Source organism: Notolabrus celidotus, chromosome 9 (assembly GCF_009762535.1).
Source record: "Notolabrus celidotus isolate fNotCel1 chromosome 9, fNotCel1.pri, whole genome shotgun sequence".
In the NCBI taxonomy this organism is placed as follows: domain Eukaryota; kingdom Metazoa; phylum Chordata; class Actinopteri; order Labriformes; family Labridae; genus Notolabrus; species Notolabrus celidotus.
In genome coordinates, this window is record NC_048280.1 from 8,204,852 (window position 1) to 8,222,921 (window position 18,070).

Here is an 18,070-nt window from a genome sequence, read left to right on the forward strand (position 1 = left end):
ATCCCTTTTTTGAAATCAAGGAGTGCTTTCCCTGGGTGTTTGCCTTATGTTCCTATCTTTGTATTTATGAATTATTAACTGCAATCCACTCTATTGTAAATGAGAACTGGTATTCAAACATTTTTTACTTGGTAAAATAAAGGTAAAATAAAGTATCAAAACTGCTCTCTGCTTAAATAATGCTGCAGGATTAACACTAACAATTTGGCAAGTCATTCTGGGTCACCTATTTAACCCTGCTGGTTTGATTTTAAGAAGGTATCTGGGGCAGTTATCTGAAAAGGCTGGTATGACACTGACACTGACACTGACATAGCCCCCCTGCACACGTACATTACTCTCTTAAATATACAAACCTGTGAGGACTGTAATTGAGGCTGCCAAAGTCTCCCTCCCTCTCCCTAGACTTTCAGTGGACTGTTGTCCTCCCAGCCTTATTGTACAAAGTCTTCCTGAAGTCAGGGTCAGCCTCTATGTGATGCAGCAGGTAACTCTCCCTGCAAGTGAGTGGGTAGGATGATGACACTGTGCATGATGAGCAGAGTGTTGCTGCTTTATTCTCTTGACTGATAGCTTCAGTTGCCTGAGTTTTTTTCTGTTTTTGTATTAAAGAAATGTTCTTGTGTAAGATGAAGTGATATTTATGGATAAATGGATCCAGCATGACTCGATATTCAGATTGGCTCGTTCTGAAGGTCCCTCGAGTTTACACCATAGACTGTATGCATGTAGACGTAGCATCCATGACGTCACCCATCAGTTTCTGAAGTGCTAATTTAAAGCTAATCGTCGGCAGGAGCATTATTGGAAAGGTTGAACTCAACCTAATTGCTGTTGAGCTAGTGTGACGTAAAGAGGCGGGCTTTGAGCCTCCTTGCCAACAGCTCAGTGTTCCCGCCTGTCAATCAAGTCAGCTGTGCCTCCAATAATGGAAAACTTGTAATCTAGATATCTTCGAAATTGCTGCGTTATGAAAAAATTCACCTCCCTGGAAAGTGTGTGCCGATCGAGAAATTAGCTATCCAGACTACACTCGTTTTTAGGCTGTAAACATGTTTATTTCTCTGCTGTAAAGATCGGCTTTTTTGAATTGGTGTGTGTGTGGTTTCCGGTACTTCAGGAGCCAGCTTCAAGTGGACACTCAAGAAACTGCAAGTTTTTAACACTTCCGCATTGGCTTTGGTTCTCATGGCAAAAGGTTGCCCCTTGGTTTTCACTGAACTCGATGGGTCAGCATTCTCCAATGATGCCCCTAACTAATGGAATACCCTCCAACAGACTTTAAAGATGATATCTATTCCCTCTTATGCAGAGTTTAGGACTTTGATCTCCGACCACTATGTCTCAAATTGTATGTTTTTATTAATCTATCATTTTGTGAATTATTGTGTGTTTGTTTGTTGTTTCTGATGTGCCTGTGATCTTGACGACAATGGAAATGAGGGAAACCTCAATAAATCAATCAATCATTCTTTATTTGTACAGCGCCAAATCACAACTAACGTTATCTTAAGACGCTTTTACAAACATAGCAGGTCTAGACCGTACTCTATATTTCATTATGAACAAAGACTCAACGCCAAGACAGGATAAGACTCAGTCTGATCTCATCTTAATCCACCATTGCACCTTGCAGTATTTAGCTAGTTACAGCGGTGAGGAAAAACTTCCTTTGAACAGGCAGACACCTCGAGCAGAACCAGACTCATGTTAGACAGACATCTGCCTCGACCGAGTTGGGGTTGGGAAGAGGGATAGAGGAGAATTCAATGTCCTTTCAAGTATAAATAAAGGTTATGAATTGAATTTAATTGAATTTACCCTTAAAAAGTCACCATTACTGACAACACCTCATCTGCCCTTTGCTGCATGCACAACCCAAGTGCTTCGGATTTTAAAGTGTGAGAATCAGACAATCTTTTACAGGGTGGGACATGTAGGAAGGGCACGTACTGATAACTTTAGGACCTGAATGTCCAGAAATTGGTCAGAAACATGTGTCAAAGAGGTTATAGCACACCTGAAAGTGTGACACTATTGCTGGCCTTGACCCTTCTTCTGAGGATGCATGCAATTGGTTAAACTCTGAGTAACTATGAGGATAACTGCACAGAAAGTTTAACTGTAAAGGCCTTTTTTCACATGTAGTTAAGTGTGACTTCTGTTGCCAAAGGTAGAAGCAGTACACTCATAAATTGGACCTTTCATACTAAAGAGTAAAGAAAAAACAAAAAGGCAGCTGTGATTGCACAGTCTCTTTCCATATGGAAGAAAAACACTGCGACTCTTCTTTTTATGAAACAAGAGTATTTATCCTCCTAATGAAGCAAGAGCAGTCAGCAGCTTTGTGCTGCAGCAGAGCATTTTCGTAGTGCATCCTGCTTTATCAAGGGAGAACTTATAGCCTCATTAGAGTCTGAGAGTTTGCAAAACATGTCCTTATATATAAAACTCTGTGTCTCAAGACACTCAGCAGTCATTACTGGAGGAAAATGCCAACTGATGAAGGCAAAGTTAAACAGTGATTGCCAGAAGCTGTTCACGCTGAGTGCAGTGGCTCATATTATCAAAACACATCTAGAAACTGGGGGAAGCTCTTATTGAATAAGTTTCCACTGATTTTGATTGACAGTAAAATAAGACAACATGCACACAAGGGTCTTTAAGAAACCAAAAGCTGACAGCATCAGGCGACAAGGCTCAGCAGAATGTGACTCAACATGAGGAAGAGTGCACTTCAACTCTGCAAGGAGGGCTCTGGGAATCAGGAGTGACAGGTCATGTTAAACTTTGGAAACTTTTACTGAGACATCAGAGAGGAGTGTAAAGGCTGGCTTGAAGAGACATTTCAAGGAGAGTGCTGCAGAAGGGTAAAAGGTTTGTTGGCTCATTGGACTACTTCAAACAAAATGAACCAATATCCAAATTACTTAAACTATAGCATAGTATTTTAGTGTATATTCCTTTTACACATGTTGGGTCATGCTAAATAATTACCTTACTTTTGGTATTATGCCAATATACAGGTAGATTTCTACGTGACTACAAAGATGGCTTTACTGAGATCAGATTGTGATGTACATCATGTTCAGATCCCACAGAGCTTCATCATTAGAAAGCCATATACTCAGTAATGTCTTTGGTTTCCTGTTCAGCCATTTCAAGCACACAGCACACATTTTCCACTTCCTGGAAAGAAGCGACAAAGAGCAGCGTTCTCCTACAAAAGAAATTCATCAATATCCACATTACTTAAAATATAGCATACTATTTTAGCGTATCCGTTTCTTTTACACGTTAGGTCATGCTAAATAAATACCTTGCTTTTGGTACTATGCCAATGTACAGGTAGTTTTTCTACATGACTACAAAGACAGCTTTGCTGAGATGAGATTGTGATGAACATCATGTTCAGATACCACAGAGTTTCATGACTAGGAAGCCATATTCTCAGCGACGTCTTCGGTTTCCTGTTAATCCATTTCAGGCACACGGCACACAATATTCACTTCCAGGAAAGAGGCTGCAAAGAGCAGCAGTCTCCTTCAAAGGGTTAATGTGCTCACCAGGACCAAGCAAACATACTGAATGAGATGGTTTTGCCTTGATAGATCAAACAGGGATGCTGACAGACATGACCAAGCTGTCAAGGGAAAATGTAGACACTGATTCCTCTGGTCGTGGAAAACTTGAATACACTTGCACAGCAAGGGGCCCCTGTCAGGGTTTGGTACTTACTTTCACTTGTTACACACAGTCATTGCTCATGCTGTATTCTGTAGCTAGTCTACCATAGTTGCAATCTAACCTGGTTTAGGATCATAAACTGTATAAATAAAGGACGTAGTATTCGTGACATCACCCATCTGTTTCTGAAGCGCTGTTTTGAAGCCAATCGTCGGCGGGAGCCATATTGGATATGCCGAAGTCAACCTAACTCTGATCGAGCTAGTGTGAGGTAACGAGGCAGGCTTTGGGCCTCCTCGCCAACAGCTACCGTGTTCCCGCTTGTCAATCAAGTTAGCTGTGCCTCTTATAATGGAAAACTGGTAATCTTAATATCTTCTGAACTGTCGCGTTATGAAAAAAATTCACCCCCCGTACAGTGTGTGCCGAGAAATGAGCTTTCCAGACTACACTCGTTTGTACGAGACTGTAAACATGTTTATTTCCGCTGTAAAGATCAGCTTTTTTGAATTCGTGTGTATGTGGTTTCCAGTACTTCCGGAGCCAGCCTCAAGTGGACACTCGATGAACTGCAGTTTATAACACTCCCGCATTGGCTTCAATTCTCACCGCCAGAGGTTGCTGCTTGTTTAGGACACAAGCAGTTCCATTGGGATGCAGTGCTGAGGGGAAACCTGGAAGTGTCACTGTAAGGATGTGCTCTACATTAATGTATGTTTGTGATTAGAATGCTTACCTTGTGCTTGTGCCAGCCTCAACGAGCAGGTGCAACAGAGTAAAGTCCAAAGAATCAGAACTCTCCTTAAGAAAAAGAGCAAAGATTAGCAGATAAACAAAATCAGGGTGGTAAAGGAAATGTTTCTAATGATGGTTCATTATGAAAATCTGCTTGTCGAGTTGTGAAAAATGTAATTATTTAATTCCTTCACTGATTTACTGCAGCTCTAGCTCTTTGTTTGCATCCATTCATCCTTCAAGTTCATTCTGATTGTTTGTAAAAGAAAAATTGCATCAAAGGTAATAAAGAGCACTGCAATTTGTTCCTTTATTTTCTTCCCAAGTCTGATTAAACCATTTTTTAATTCATGCAATCAGTCAGTACAGTAATCAAAGTGATACTAAACACATACAAGATGTGGAAGCAAGATAATCTTTGCATTTTTGGATCCGTAACACGTAGTCCTGACTAACTATCTCTCCAATCAGCTCAAGTTTTCAGCCCTAATTTGTTACAAACTCCCATGGATTCACCATAAGAGCAACATCAGCAGCTTTGCTTTGTTCAGAGTCCAACATCTGTTTTCAGACAGCAAGCTTTGTCTTATCGCACTGCCTGACCTGATAAGCTGCAGTGTATCTACACAGCTCAGCGGGGCCAGGTGAGTGCTCCCAGAGGACCACCTCTGACAGACCTAAAAATCACTGAATCACCTCAAAACCTGGAACAGCAGCTAGAGGATGAATAAAAATGTAAGATGTTCTGTATCAATGATGAACTTTATCAGTGACACAAGAACATATGAATAATAGTAAATATACCAAATAGCTGCAATCAATTATTTAAGTAGTTTATTAAGAGAATATAACTATTAATATTTTTGGCTATTTTTCAAGCAAAAATGTTAAATGTTGTTTTTTCTAACTTTTCAATAAAGGGATTTGTTGTGTTTTGTCATTTTGTATAGGAAAAGTCTTTGGGTTTTCCAGACACCACGCTGGATTCTGAGAGATACTTTGGTGAGCATGTTTCATTTTGGGGGGGCATGCATGAACTGAAGGTGTTATTGATTTACCTCTGAACTGTAAAAATAATCAGCTGACTGATTGATAGCAAAAGCAATCATTAGTTGCAGCCCTAGACAGCAGCATCTTTTATCATGTCATGTAAGCATACCTTTTTCTTTGACTTTTTAGTCTCAAAACAAGAGATCAAAGGGGTGTTAACTGCTCACAAGTGGAGATGAAAAACTTCCTACAATTGTGGAATTGTGTTAATATCAGGATAATGTTGAGGTTTTTCACTCCTGAAGTCAGAACCGTGCTGTGGCAGTCTGCATGAGCTGAAACTGGACTGAGCCGTTGAGCCGATGCTGTTTTAAGAGAACCAGGCTCAGTGACAAGTGCCATAATGACAGCATTTGGAGGAAATCTTTTACATTTGTGGTTTTCCCAGAGCGCCACAGAAAGCCACTGGTCAACCACTGACACACTGACTACTGGTTAAAGCTCTTTAAAAGTTTTCCTTCCTCCTCTTTGCGCCCCATTCACTGCTCTCTTACTCTGACATTAGCAGAAACCCCAAAAAGGGGTGTGTGCAGTTTCACTCATTTGTCCAGCAGGGTTATATGATGCAACATTTTGACTTTTATATCCCCTCCCTTTGGGACAGCCGGCCAACCAGCTGAGTGAGATGCACAGCAGGCAGGAGAGAAAAGGGGGAGGAGGAGAAGAACTGTCTCCTCCTCTCATACATCTCCCCCAAATCAGTACCAGATCATTTGGCAGGGCATTCTCATACAAAGACACAGTGCAGAAAACTCCGCAAAGTATCACTGAACTGTCAAAAGCAGGGAAAAAATCGTTTCAATGAGTTAACATGCAAGCTGTTCACGTGCACCACCTGTTCACGTGTGCAACAGCGTTACTGTTCAATCACAAACTTTCAATTTAACCCTTTAATAAATCAAATTCATGCATAAGATAACTAATGTCAAATATAAAACTCGTGCTGTATCTAAAATGTCTGTCAAACACATGACGCACTAATTAAGACGCAGGTGACGTTCACAAACGCATCTCCCTCGTTAACCTAAAAACAGGTTAAAAGCTGTTTAGTTCTGCTTTATAAGTTTGTAGACTTACCCCCCGACTCCAGTGGTTTTCAGTTTGGAGTACGGGGCATTTTCCGGCTCCATAGCGGTTACTTCATTCTTTCTTGGGAGTTTGTACTACAGTCCAGACGAGGCAGATAAAGTTTTTCCATTCCAGGTGCTCCTTTGGAAGTAAAAAAACACAACAACTCAGCAGCAGGCGATGACAAGGCTCTTTTCTGTCATTGTCCAGTCTCTTCTCTCGTCCCTGTTGTCTCCCTCAAGAAGATGATGCCAAATTGAAATTAAAAGAAAAAAGAAAAAGACGCTCCGGTGAGCTCCACCTGTGCGCGTACGACTGTGTGTGTTTATTCCTCCTTCCTCACGCGCTTTTCTTAAAACACAATGAACGTCCAGTCACGTCTCGTCCAGCTTTCCCGGGAACAGTTGCAGGACAAGATGACGACCGCCGTTATGTGTGTGTGTCCATGTGTGTGTGCCGACTTCCCAAAATGAAAGTTTATTGTGGACTGAGGAAAATCTTGAGAACCGGGAAAAGGGGGAACACCTCCCTCTGTCGCCCTCAGCTGACATCGAGGGAAACACATTTGGAGCAGAGACAATGCAGGGCTCCTTCAGCTGTAGATGTGCCTGCTATAAAGTAAGATTCTTTCTAATGAGTGTGTTTCCTCACATGTGTGAGTTTAAGTGTGCTTGTGTAGTCAGTCAAAGGCAGAAATGCTGCAAGTTTTACAGTAATGTGTAGTAATAAAACAACATAGAGAATGAGTTGAGTATCAGTGTTTCAGGGCTGCATTAGATTTGTATGCATTTTACTTGGGCCATGAAGAACCTGCCCCCTTCCATACATATCTTCCCATACACTGCAGGACACTTTTCATCATATACACACTCAGAAAAATATATATATATATATATATTTTATCATGTATCAGAAACATAGACAAGTTATTTCTGAATAAAAGATCGGCAGCACATATGGCATCTTGTAGTCATTTAAACTAGGTGCAATTAAAGAAGGGGAGGGTTGTTGTTACACCTGTAAGCTGGCATATAAGGTATAGGAACACAGCCTGTGATTTAAAAAAAAAAAGGAATCAAATAAAAGTTTGTATTAAACAAGTGATCCAGCAGGAGTGGACAGGGCTGGGTGATTTGTGGGTGTTTTATTTATGTGACTCACACGCACTTAGTGGTCAACTCAAAGAAGAATAGATGGAGAGTAATACATTAAGAGCATAAGACAGTGTTTAGACAGGACTTCTGTACAGCATTATTGAGGGATCTCTAAGGGCTATAGTTGCATTTATATTTAGCATCTTCAACGCTCCAGTTTTTTATTCATCTAAATAAGCAGCTCAGCAAAAACTCTTTTCAAAATCTGCACCGATGCTACCGCTAGTCTGCACCATATCATTCTGTATACTCATGGGTAGATTCTTTTTTAGCTTTAATTTATTCAACTACAAGAATCTAGATCATGTTTTCTTCATGATTTATGGTGTTGTTAAATCAACAGTGCTAAATTGAATTCTACTTGTGCTACTTCTACTTTGCTCTTTTGGGACCTTTTGTTTGATTTCTCTGTTACCTAGGGCCCACAGGGCTTATCCCTGGGGCCCTTTCCTTTTGCTCCTTCAGTTTTGTGCCTTTTAGTTGTGATGCTCAGGTGGTGACCTTTCAATTATTGTATTTATATTCCCTAATTGTTGTTGATGATCTTGTAAAGTGAACTATTTGCATGAAAAATGCATTATAAATGAAACATACCTTATTGTATATTGGCATACCAACATGTGTGGATGGTGAATACTTCGTGATCAAACAGCTGAGGGGTAATGGATGGAGGAATTAATGGCTTTGGCTTAATGAGGCCTTCAAAATATAGCTTGTTCATGCACTGTACCTAAAATGTGATGTTAATGTTGGACTGAATTTCACAGTATCGCAAAGTGTTTTGATTTGGTCATGGACCCGTAACGATATTAAACGAGGACTTCTGCTCGCTGCATTTGTGTTAGTAGTGAGGGATTAGAACGGGGAAGGATTTTGAAATTTTGGATGCTCTAGTGGTAAATGTGAAAGTGTTTTTGTTTCCACATGCAAGAGATGAGAAAGGAGAAAAGGTGACAGACGAACAAAAGAACAATAAGCAGACACTGCCAGACTGCGGTGACCTACATGTCAGGGAATACGAGCGATTTGAGAAGCCTCTTGGCAAATCGTCACCCCAAAGTGATTGCAGAAGATGCAAGGAAAAAAGCCCGGCCAGGCAAAAAGACTCAAAGTGTTTACAGCCTTAGTTCCCCATAGCACTGTGAGAGCTCACGAGCTCACAAGATGTATCTCTGAATATATAACCAAAGACCTGCAGACATTTTCTGTGGTTGATGGCATAGAATTCAGAAGGTTAGTAAACACGCAGGAGTCAACGTATGTTCTTATCATACTTTAGTCAAACACTATTACCAGCTCTCTACCAAGAGACACCGGCTAAAGTTACACAGACCTTCAAGCTAGCAGAGAGAATCTCCCTCAGCCCTAATGTGAGGACTTCACGAGCTACTTAGAGTTATAAACACGATTTTTTTTCCAAGTATTCATTTAACTTTCCATTTTAAGATACTGCAATACATAACATACAGTTGACTTGTTATTGCAGCATCCCCTCTGTTAAGTCATACCCTTAGAAACACCAGCTAGCAAAACAGCGGTAACACAAGGTCAACTTTGCTCATTTATCATCACATGGGTAAAATTAATAATTGAAGCCAACAAGGATTTGAACACTTTTTTACAGTTTGAAAAGTTAGAGTTTTCTGGTTACCTTGCAGAGTCCAAGAGCTGATGAATACTGTGGAATATGCTTGAAAGCTCCAGAACATGTGGGGAACTTTCTGATAGTAGTAAATGCTACGAACGTGGTCTCAAGACACTTTTACAAACATAGCAGGTCTAGAACATACTATACGTTAAATTATTAACAAAGGCCCAACATCAAGACAGGATAAGATCCAGTCTGATCTCATCTTAATCCACCATGAGCAGAGCACTTTGCAGTATTTAGCAAGTTACAGTGGCCAGGACAAACTTTCTTTAACAGGCAGAAACCGAACAGAACCAGACTCATGTTAGACGGCCATCCGCCGAGACCCAGTTGGGGTTGGAAAGACGGATAGAGGAGATTAAGAGAGAGAAATGATAGTGATGAGACCGAGCAGTAGTTGTAGCAGCTGGAGTCTGGTACGTCCACAGCAGAAGGATGTCTATAGCAGAGGAACCTACGAGGCAAGGGAGCTCAGGGACTCCTGAAGTCAGTAGACTTAACTGTAACTTTAAGTGTGACATGCAACTGTATTCACCAGTTACTGTCCTGGTTAGGCTCAATCAAAACAGTACTTTAGGTCACAGAATCATGCAGTTGTTTTATCTCTCCTCCCCAATCATTCAAATATATTTCATTACACATTATAGATCATTCTTATACCAACCCGGGGTTACAAAAACTACGGCTGCCACTTTTGTAATCCACAGCCGCTCTGTTTGAGACAAGTTCCACCAAACTACAGTATAACATGAAGGACACATTTCAACTGCAGCAAACCACCAACACATTGCAGCTGAAACCAACAGTTCAGCCTCCCTTCACCTCCAGCTTCACCAGCATCCACTTCCGACTCCCCGGAGCACAAATTTGGGTTGCAGGGCTGATCCAGTGTGTGTGTGTGTGTGTGTGTGTGTGTGTGTGTGTGTGTGTGTTGTCGTGTGCTGTGAAATTCCTCTGCCAAAGAAAGTCCTCATTGACCTGCCCTCAGCAAACACGCTATGACAGTGTCCAGGGGAGACCCAACAGAGCACCGATTCAGCTGCCTGCAACTGAATCCCTCCTTCCTCACACAGAGCCCCCCTCACAACTCTTCCTCTCAGGGTCAGGAAGGAAGAGAGCTCAGCACCTTGAAAGAGCACTTCCCATGTACCTGTCGGATGTGAGCTTTTGTTACCAACAGGTCTAGTTCACAGACAAGAGGGGTAATGTCCTCTTGGCCTGTGGTAGAGGAAGATCGCCAGTCTGGGGTGTAAAGTTTCATGGGGGTTTTTAACGATCACTGCAGCAGCCTATGGAAGCGATTCCCAGACCTTGGCCCAGGGGCTTCCTGGTGTTCTTGAAGGCCTGCATGATCACTCACCAAGGTCTGCCTTGTGTTATATAAGAAGGTTGAGACCAGTCTCTGATCTGTTCTGTAAATGTGGAGCCACAGCCAGCAGCTGGTTAGCTTAGCTTAGCTGAAAACTTAAACAGAAGGAAACAGCTGGTGTGACTCTGTCCAAAGGAAACAATCTGCCTTGCCTCAGCTCTAGAGCTCAATGAATAGAGTCCCTCTTCTGGCCTTGATTAAACCCTTGAAATCCATGTGTTCATTAAAACTAAATAATTTCAGATTTGTTTACATTCAAAATATCCCATGGTGCAGCAAAATGGCCTAAATATAGCTCTACAACTCATATTAGTATGCCCTTAACACACAATTAATCTTTCCTTCTAAATGTCCGCTAATAGTGTCCAGTTCAAGCCAAGCAGACACATCAGGGTCCACCAATCGCCTCGCGTTACCCCCCTCCAATGGTCACTTGTTGTCTTCAATTGAGGAGTATTTTCAATCAAACAACACTCCACAAGATTTGTTTATTTAATATTATACCACCATTTTCTTTAAATGCATGATTATAACTTATTAAGGAAGAAAAGCGTTATAAAGTGGCACAGCTGGACCATCTTCTGGGTAAAATACTGTGTTCCACTAAATTGAAGATTGATAGATTGAAAATATATTAAAAGTGCATCTTATACAATACACTTTATGGTATGTTTCTCTCTGTAAAGTTAGAAGCATGAAATAATAGATTATTTGAGCCTTCAACTTGACTTTCATGTAAAAGTAAACTTAAAGACTTACCTTTTGAATCTGGCTTTTAAATTGGAGTCATTTATTATTAGCATTGGACTGCATTATTACTATTACGACCATTTTTTAAGGATCATTGATACTTATTATTTTATTATATCTTCTTTTATGTAACTTGAGGTATTACTGTACTTTCTGGAATTTATCTTATTTCATTTTATTGATTTTAACATGATGATTTAATTTTAATGATTTAATTTTATTTTCTGGTATTTATCTTATTTAATTTTACTGATTTTGATATAATGCTTTGATTTGATTGTAATTTTTTTTTCTGACATTTATCTGATTTTATTTTATTGAATTTTATTGATTTTGTTTTATTTTAAGTATTTCATATTACTCTCCCCCTTTGTTTTAGCCTTGTGTCATATAACTTAATGCTGTTATTTTCTGTCACTTTTTTCGTGAAGCATTTTCAGGTGCATGCTTGAATGTATGAAAGGTGCTATATTAATTAAAATGTGTTGAGTTGAGAGTTGAGTAAATGTTTTCTGACAAGTTGAAGTTTCCCTCATTTGTTTCCCCTTTTACTATGAAAGAGAAAGAAATGGAATCGACAGTAGCTTGCAGAGTTTGTCTCATACGTTTTTGAACTTATGTAATTGTTATGTAAAGTTAGTCGCTGGTGGTCTTAAGTATGAGCAATGGGACACTTTTTTCCAGGAACGCCACATTCTCTCACTGATTTTCTGCCTGAAAGCAGTTTGACAGTCTCTTCTGTTCTGACCAAAAACTTTCTCCAACTGAATCCAAAACCTCTTTTAATGAAAACCATGAAAAGTTCGGGTGGAAAGACAAACTAATCAAAGTGTATTTTGTTAAAGAGATCCCAAGGCAAATTTCTCTGTAGTGTTTTATGAGCTGATTTTATTCCACTCATCACATACAACAGCCATAGTGGACCCTGTCTTTAACCATTGACAGGTGTGGACAGACACTGTGACTGTTTATACTCCAGACCAGTGGTGGGTAATGGAAGTCAGCTGGCCTGAATACGGAGCACATTAGGAGTTGAGTGTCTGCAGGAAATTAGAGGGTTTTCCTGCAGACAGACAGTGTCAATGTAACTAACGTCCTCACACCAAATCCATATGAATCATCTTTAGAAAATGGAGCAGTCACATCATTTATGAGCAACATTTGGCTGTGCACGATCCAAGTATGATGATGATTTATTCCTCTGATTTTGGCTCTGTCGGAGATAACTCACAGCATAAAGAGACCCGAGGAGATTAGGGTTATACATCTCTCCTTCTATACTCGTAACTGGCCTAAAAATATGGCTTTTGAAAAAAGCATGTGTCTTTCAAAGTCATAATCAAGTGTTGAAACTTCAGCCTGATAAACACTGTGTCTTTTGTTTCACTCATGTGTCTCTGGGAATTGGGACCAGCTGAGTTCAGAGTCCTCTGTCCAGGCACAGCTGGATCCAATAAGTGCATGCCTCAGTGCTGTGTTTACCCATTCCATACATTGCAACAGGAAATTTCAAGAAAGCTTCTATTCCTTCTTGTAAGGGCCAAGTTACGTTTAGGCATATTAAAGGTAAAATAAATAATTAACAATTTTGGGTTTACAGTAAATCTTCATATTTGTGATTTTATTGTATAAGTTAAGTGATAAAATATGTTTGAGTCAGCTAAAAGTAATTTCATTTAATTCATGTGGATATTTTGTAAAGTTAAAAGGCAGAATGGTACTGTTGTCAGCAGTGAGTATGTTACTGTCCCTTTAAGAGAGAGAGCGCTCTTGCGTGTGTCCGTAGGGTGAGACTGGGGCAGACAGTTGAGGATCAATCAAGGACTGAGCCACATGGTTTCTTTACCGTAGTATTACAATTCTTTGTTTAGGAAAACTTGACTTTGAACATCCAGTAAGATTGGTTAACAAAACTGTGGATTAAAGGAATTTGTTTTATCAGTTTTACTTCGGAATCCTGTGGGAGTTTTTTCCTCTTCAAATGAACGTACACGAGTAATTCCAAGGCTTTTTTGATCTTCAACCCACCACATTCGTAAAGAAACCTGCTCTACCTGGACGAATGGACATTTATGGATGGATTTGAAGCACAAAGGAAGGGATTTCGACTGATTCAAGTTACGGTGGTCGTGAGTAAAATGGAAATTGTAACTCTGACATACGCAACGTCACTCTACGCATTAGTGAGCTGGTTAGGAGCGCTGTTTTTTGGATATTCTGTCAAGCCAATCAGTGGACAATAAGCAACAGTGTCTGAAACGCTTCAACTAAATCTAGGTTGCTCATCACAAACATGGAGCAGGAAAAGGACGAAACAGCTACAGTTGTAGACACTAGGACAGTGAAAGTCACAGCTAAAGCTATGGAGGAAAAGGTGAGGCATACTATTAGCGCACGGAAGGCCAAGCTAGCTAAGCTAACGGGAAAAATGAACCAGATAAGCAAATTAATGGACAGTGAAGATGATAATGTAACAGTAATTTCGACCAAGCTTATTGTGGATTTCAACGAGCTGTTTGGAGAGTTCTGTGAATGGAACACCAAGGTAAAGGGACTGTTACAACAAATTTCTGAAGAAGAAATGAACAGAGACCAAGCTAACTGGTTTGAACCTAAGGCTGATGTTTTCAGGAAATTTGCAGAGAGTGTGAAGGCTTGGATAAATGAGGCTAATCTACGTCTTGTGGAAGCAGCTAAATGCAATGAAGAGGTGCAGCCATCAGACAGTGTTTCCAATGCATCTAAAGTATCTTCAAAGCGTAGTTCAAAGGCACCTTCGGCACATTCCTCTCGTGCATCATCTACTGCATCATCTACTCGTCTTAAGGCAGAATTGGAGCGTGCTACATTGTTAGTCCAAGCATCTGCATTAAAACAGAAACAAATGTTGGAGGAAAAAGAAGCTAAACTCAAAAGAGAAAAAGAGGAACTTGAGATACAAACTGCTTTAGCAGCAAATGATGCTAAGATTAAGATTCTGACTGAGTTTGAAGGACTCTCAAGCAGAGCATCAAGTCGTGATGGAATGAACTCCTATTTAGCTTCAAACAAAGCTTGTGATCCGCTAGCTCCAAGGCAAAGAAGTGTCTTACTCACCACAGACAGACAAGCAGCACGAAACAATGATGTTCCACAAAATGTCCAAAGTTCACCCACTTTGACCACTCATCAGCAGCCAGAGGCTCTATTAAATGTTGCTGAAGTGCTATCCAAGCAGCAGAGATTGGCAACCCTGCCTCCTCAGACCATTCCTGTATTCAAAGGAGACCCCCTAGAATATAAACTGTTCATAAGAGCCTTTGAACATGGAGTAGAGGACAAGACAGAGAGCAGTAAGGACAGATTGTACTATATGGAGCAGTACACCAGTGGACAGCCGAGGGAGCTGATAAGGAGCTGTCTTCATATGGATCCCGAACGTGGATATTATGAAGCCAAAAGACTTCTGAAAGAACATTTTGGGAATACCTACAAGATTTCAGTGGCTTACATAGACAGGGCTTTGAACTGGCCAACCATCAAGTCTGATGATGGAGAGGCTCTCCACTCATTTGGCCTCTATCTCACTGGATGTCGTAATGCTATGACTGATGTTGAGTACATGGAGGAGCTAGACAGTACAGCCAATTTGCGTGCTATCATCACCAAACTCCCGTACAAATTGAGAGAAAGGTGGAGGAGCCAAGTCTGTGGAATACAGGACAGGGAAATTCGCAGAGCTAAGTTTAATGACCTTGTGGATTTTGTGAACAAGCAGGCCAAGGAAGCCTTGCACCCACTGTTTGGTGACATAAAGGACTCTACCTCAAAGAGCCAACTTAGAGCTCAAGTGGATGAAAGGTTGCACAAGAGAAGTGGAAGCAAGAAAGGCTTCACCACAGCAGCAACTATCACCAGTAACAAGGAAGAGACTGTAAAGCCTAAGCCAGAAGATAAAGTCAGTGGCAACCAAAGGTGTGCATTTTCAAAACCATGTCTCTTCTGCAATGGTGTTGAACACGCTATGGAACAGTGCAAGAGGATGAAGAAGTCTCTTCATAGGGAGAAGATTGACTTCTTAAGAGCTAAAGGTTTGTGTTTCAGTTGCCTACAAAAGGGTCACATGAGTAGCTCATGTAAGCAGAAATTGAGCTGCCAAGTGTGCACACAGTCACACCCTACGGTGTTGCACATGAAGGGGAAACCCAGTTCTTCAAACAAGGAGGTAAGGCACGAAGTGGAACCAGGTGAAAATGAAGAAAAACTGTCATCCATTGTGAGTGGGTTTGTGGGAATGGATGCAACCATTGGTGATACTGAGAACGTAGAGAGCATCTTAGCAATAGTTCCAGTTCAAGTCAAGACCAAGAAGGGCCAAAGGGTGACACAAACTTATGCTTTTCTTGACCCTGGGAGTACTGCTTGCTTCTGCACTGAGGAGCTAATGAAAGAACTTAGTCTCACAGGCAGAAAAACGCACATTCTACTGAAGACCATGGGAGAGAAAAGGGTTGTCAGCAGTCACATTGTGTCTGGCCTCGAAGTAAGCAGATTGGACTGCAACGACTTTCTGGGGCTTCCAGATTCGTACAGTCAGAAAACCATTCCTGCATCTACAGACAACATTCCTTTACAAGAGGACGTTGACAAGTGGTCCCACCTTCAGCAGGTGTTAATTCCAAGGATAGATGCAGGTATAGGACTCCTTATTGGGACTAACGCGCCCAAAGCTATGGAACCATGGCAGGTTATCGCCAGCGTAAATGATGGTCCTTATGCTGTAAGAACAAGGCTAGGCTGGACTGTCAATGGACCTCTTCGGAAAGAAACTTCCAACAGTTCAACAAGCGGGCTGATACAGGTTGCTGCAAATCGTATATCAGTCAGCAGACTAGACACACTTTGGAGTCAACAATTCAAATGTGACTTCCCTGAGTGTGAGCAAGATGAGAAGCTGGAAATGTCAAGGGAAGATCTTCAGTTCCTTGACATGGCCTCACAGTCAGCTAGACTTGTGGATGGACATTACAGCATTGCACTACCACTAAGGAACAAGGATGTGAAGATGCCCAACAACCGTGCAGCAGCTGAGCAACGAACTCTGAACTTAAGGAGGAAGTTTGTAAAGAATCCTACATTCCATTTGGAGTACACAGCCTTCATGAACTGCATGATTGAAAAGGGGTATGCTGTAAAGGTATCTGACAAAGACCTCAGCCGGGAAGATGGTAAAGTTTGGTACCTGCCACACCATGGGGTTCATCACCCCAAGAAGCACAAGCTCAGAGTGGTATTTGACTGCGGAGCATCATACAAAGGCACTTCTCTGAATGATCAGTTGTTACAGGGACCAAATCTGACCAGCACCCTCCTCGGTGTCATCACCAGGTTCAGGCAAGAGGAAGTGGCGGTCATGGCTGATGTGGAAGCCATGTTCCACCAGGTTAAGGTGCCCGACGAAGACTCTGACCTTTTCCGGTTTCTCTGGTGGACATCAGGTGACATCAGTCAGGAGACAGTGGAGTATAAGATGGTGGTTCACTTGTTTGGTGCAACCTCATCTCCGAGCTGTGCCAGCTTTGCCCTACGCAAATGTGCGGAAGACAACAGAGATCAGTCCAACAGCCAAGCAGTTGACACCGTGCTCAACAACTTCTATGTGGACGACTGTCTTAAATCAGTTCAGTCAGAAGAAGAAGCTGTGCGGCTGTACCACACCTTGCGAGCTGTATGCGAAAAGGGAGGATTCAGACTTGCCAAATGGATCAGTAACAGCAGAGCCATGCTGTCTGTCATCCCAGAAGAGGAGAAAGCAACAGAAGTTAAAGACCTTGATCTGACTCAAGATGTGCTTCCTACAGAGAGAGCTTTGGGAGTTCACTGGTGTATCCAATCTGACAGCTTCAGGTTCAAGATAATAATGTCAGACAAAGCCCCACTAGGAGGAACATCTTATCCATTGTGAGCTCTGTGTATGACCCGTTAGGTATCCTGGCACCAGTTTTGCTCCCAGCAAAGAGAATCCTGCAAGAGCTTTGCAGAAGGAAGCTAGGCTGGGACGTCCTAATTCCTGATGACCTCAGTCGTGAGTGGTCTACATGGAAAGCTCAACTCCACCAGTTAAAAGACTTTAGTGTCCCAAGGTGTTTCAAGCCTGCAGGCTTTGGTGAGACAGTATTCCATCAACTCCACCACTTCGCAGATGCTAGTGAAGATGGTTACGGGACAGTTAGCTATTTGCTACAGAAAAACAGCAGCAACAAGGTCCACTGTGCGTTTGTCATGGGGAAAGCCAGAGTGGCTCCGCTGAAGCCCATTACTATCCCACGAATGGAGCTTACCGCAGCAACTATGGCTGCCCGCATGGACAAGGTATTGAAATCTGAACTGCAACTACAACTACAAGAATCAGTTTTCTGGTCTGACAGCACAACTGTGCTGAAGTACATTTGTAACAAAACAAGCAGATTCCGCACTTTTGTCGCTAACCGTGTGGATACCATCCTGAAGATCTCTGAGCCACACCAATGGAGGTATGTTAATACTTCACAGAACCCTGCTGATTACGCATCCAGGGGGCTCAAAGCAGAGAAGTTCATTCAAAGCCACGCTTGGTTACAGGGGCCG

The 18,070-nt window shown here is 41.6% G+C and overlaps 1 protein-coding gene across 1 annotated transcript in view; it reads right to left on the minus strand.

Moving 5' to 3' along the window:
- The window catches only part of col27a1b (collagen, type XXVII, alpha 1b), a 94,283-nt gene extending 84,896 nt beyond the window's left edge, over positions 1-9,387 (minus strand). The window contains exons 1-3 of the mRNA XM_034692016.1: positions 9,346-9,387; positions 6,550-6,681; positions 4,424-4,488 (exon numbers count right to left, since the gene is read on the minus strand). Of these exons, the coding sequence (XP_034547907.1) occupies positions 4,424-4,488; positions 6,550-6,602 (118 nt within the window). The 5' untranslated portion in view covers positions 6,603-6,681; positions 9,346-9,387. The remainder of the gene's footprint in view (positions 1-4,423; positions 4,489-6,549; positions 6,682-9,345) is intronic.
- Positions 9,388-18,070: the final 8,683 nt, after the last annotated feature.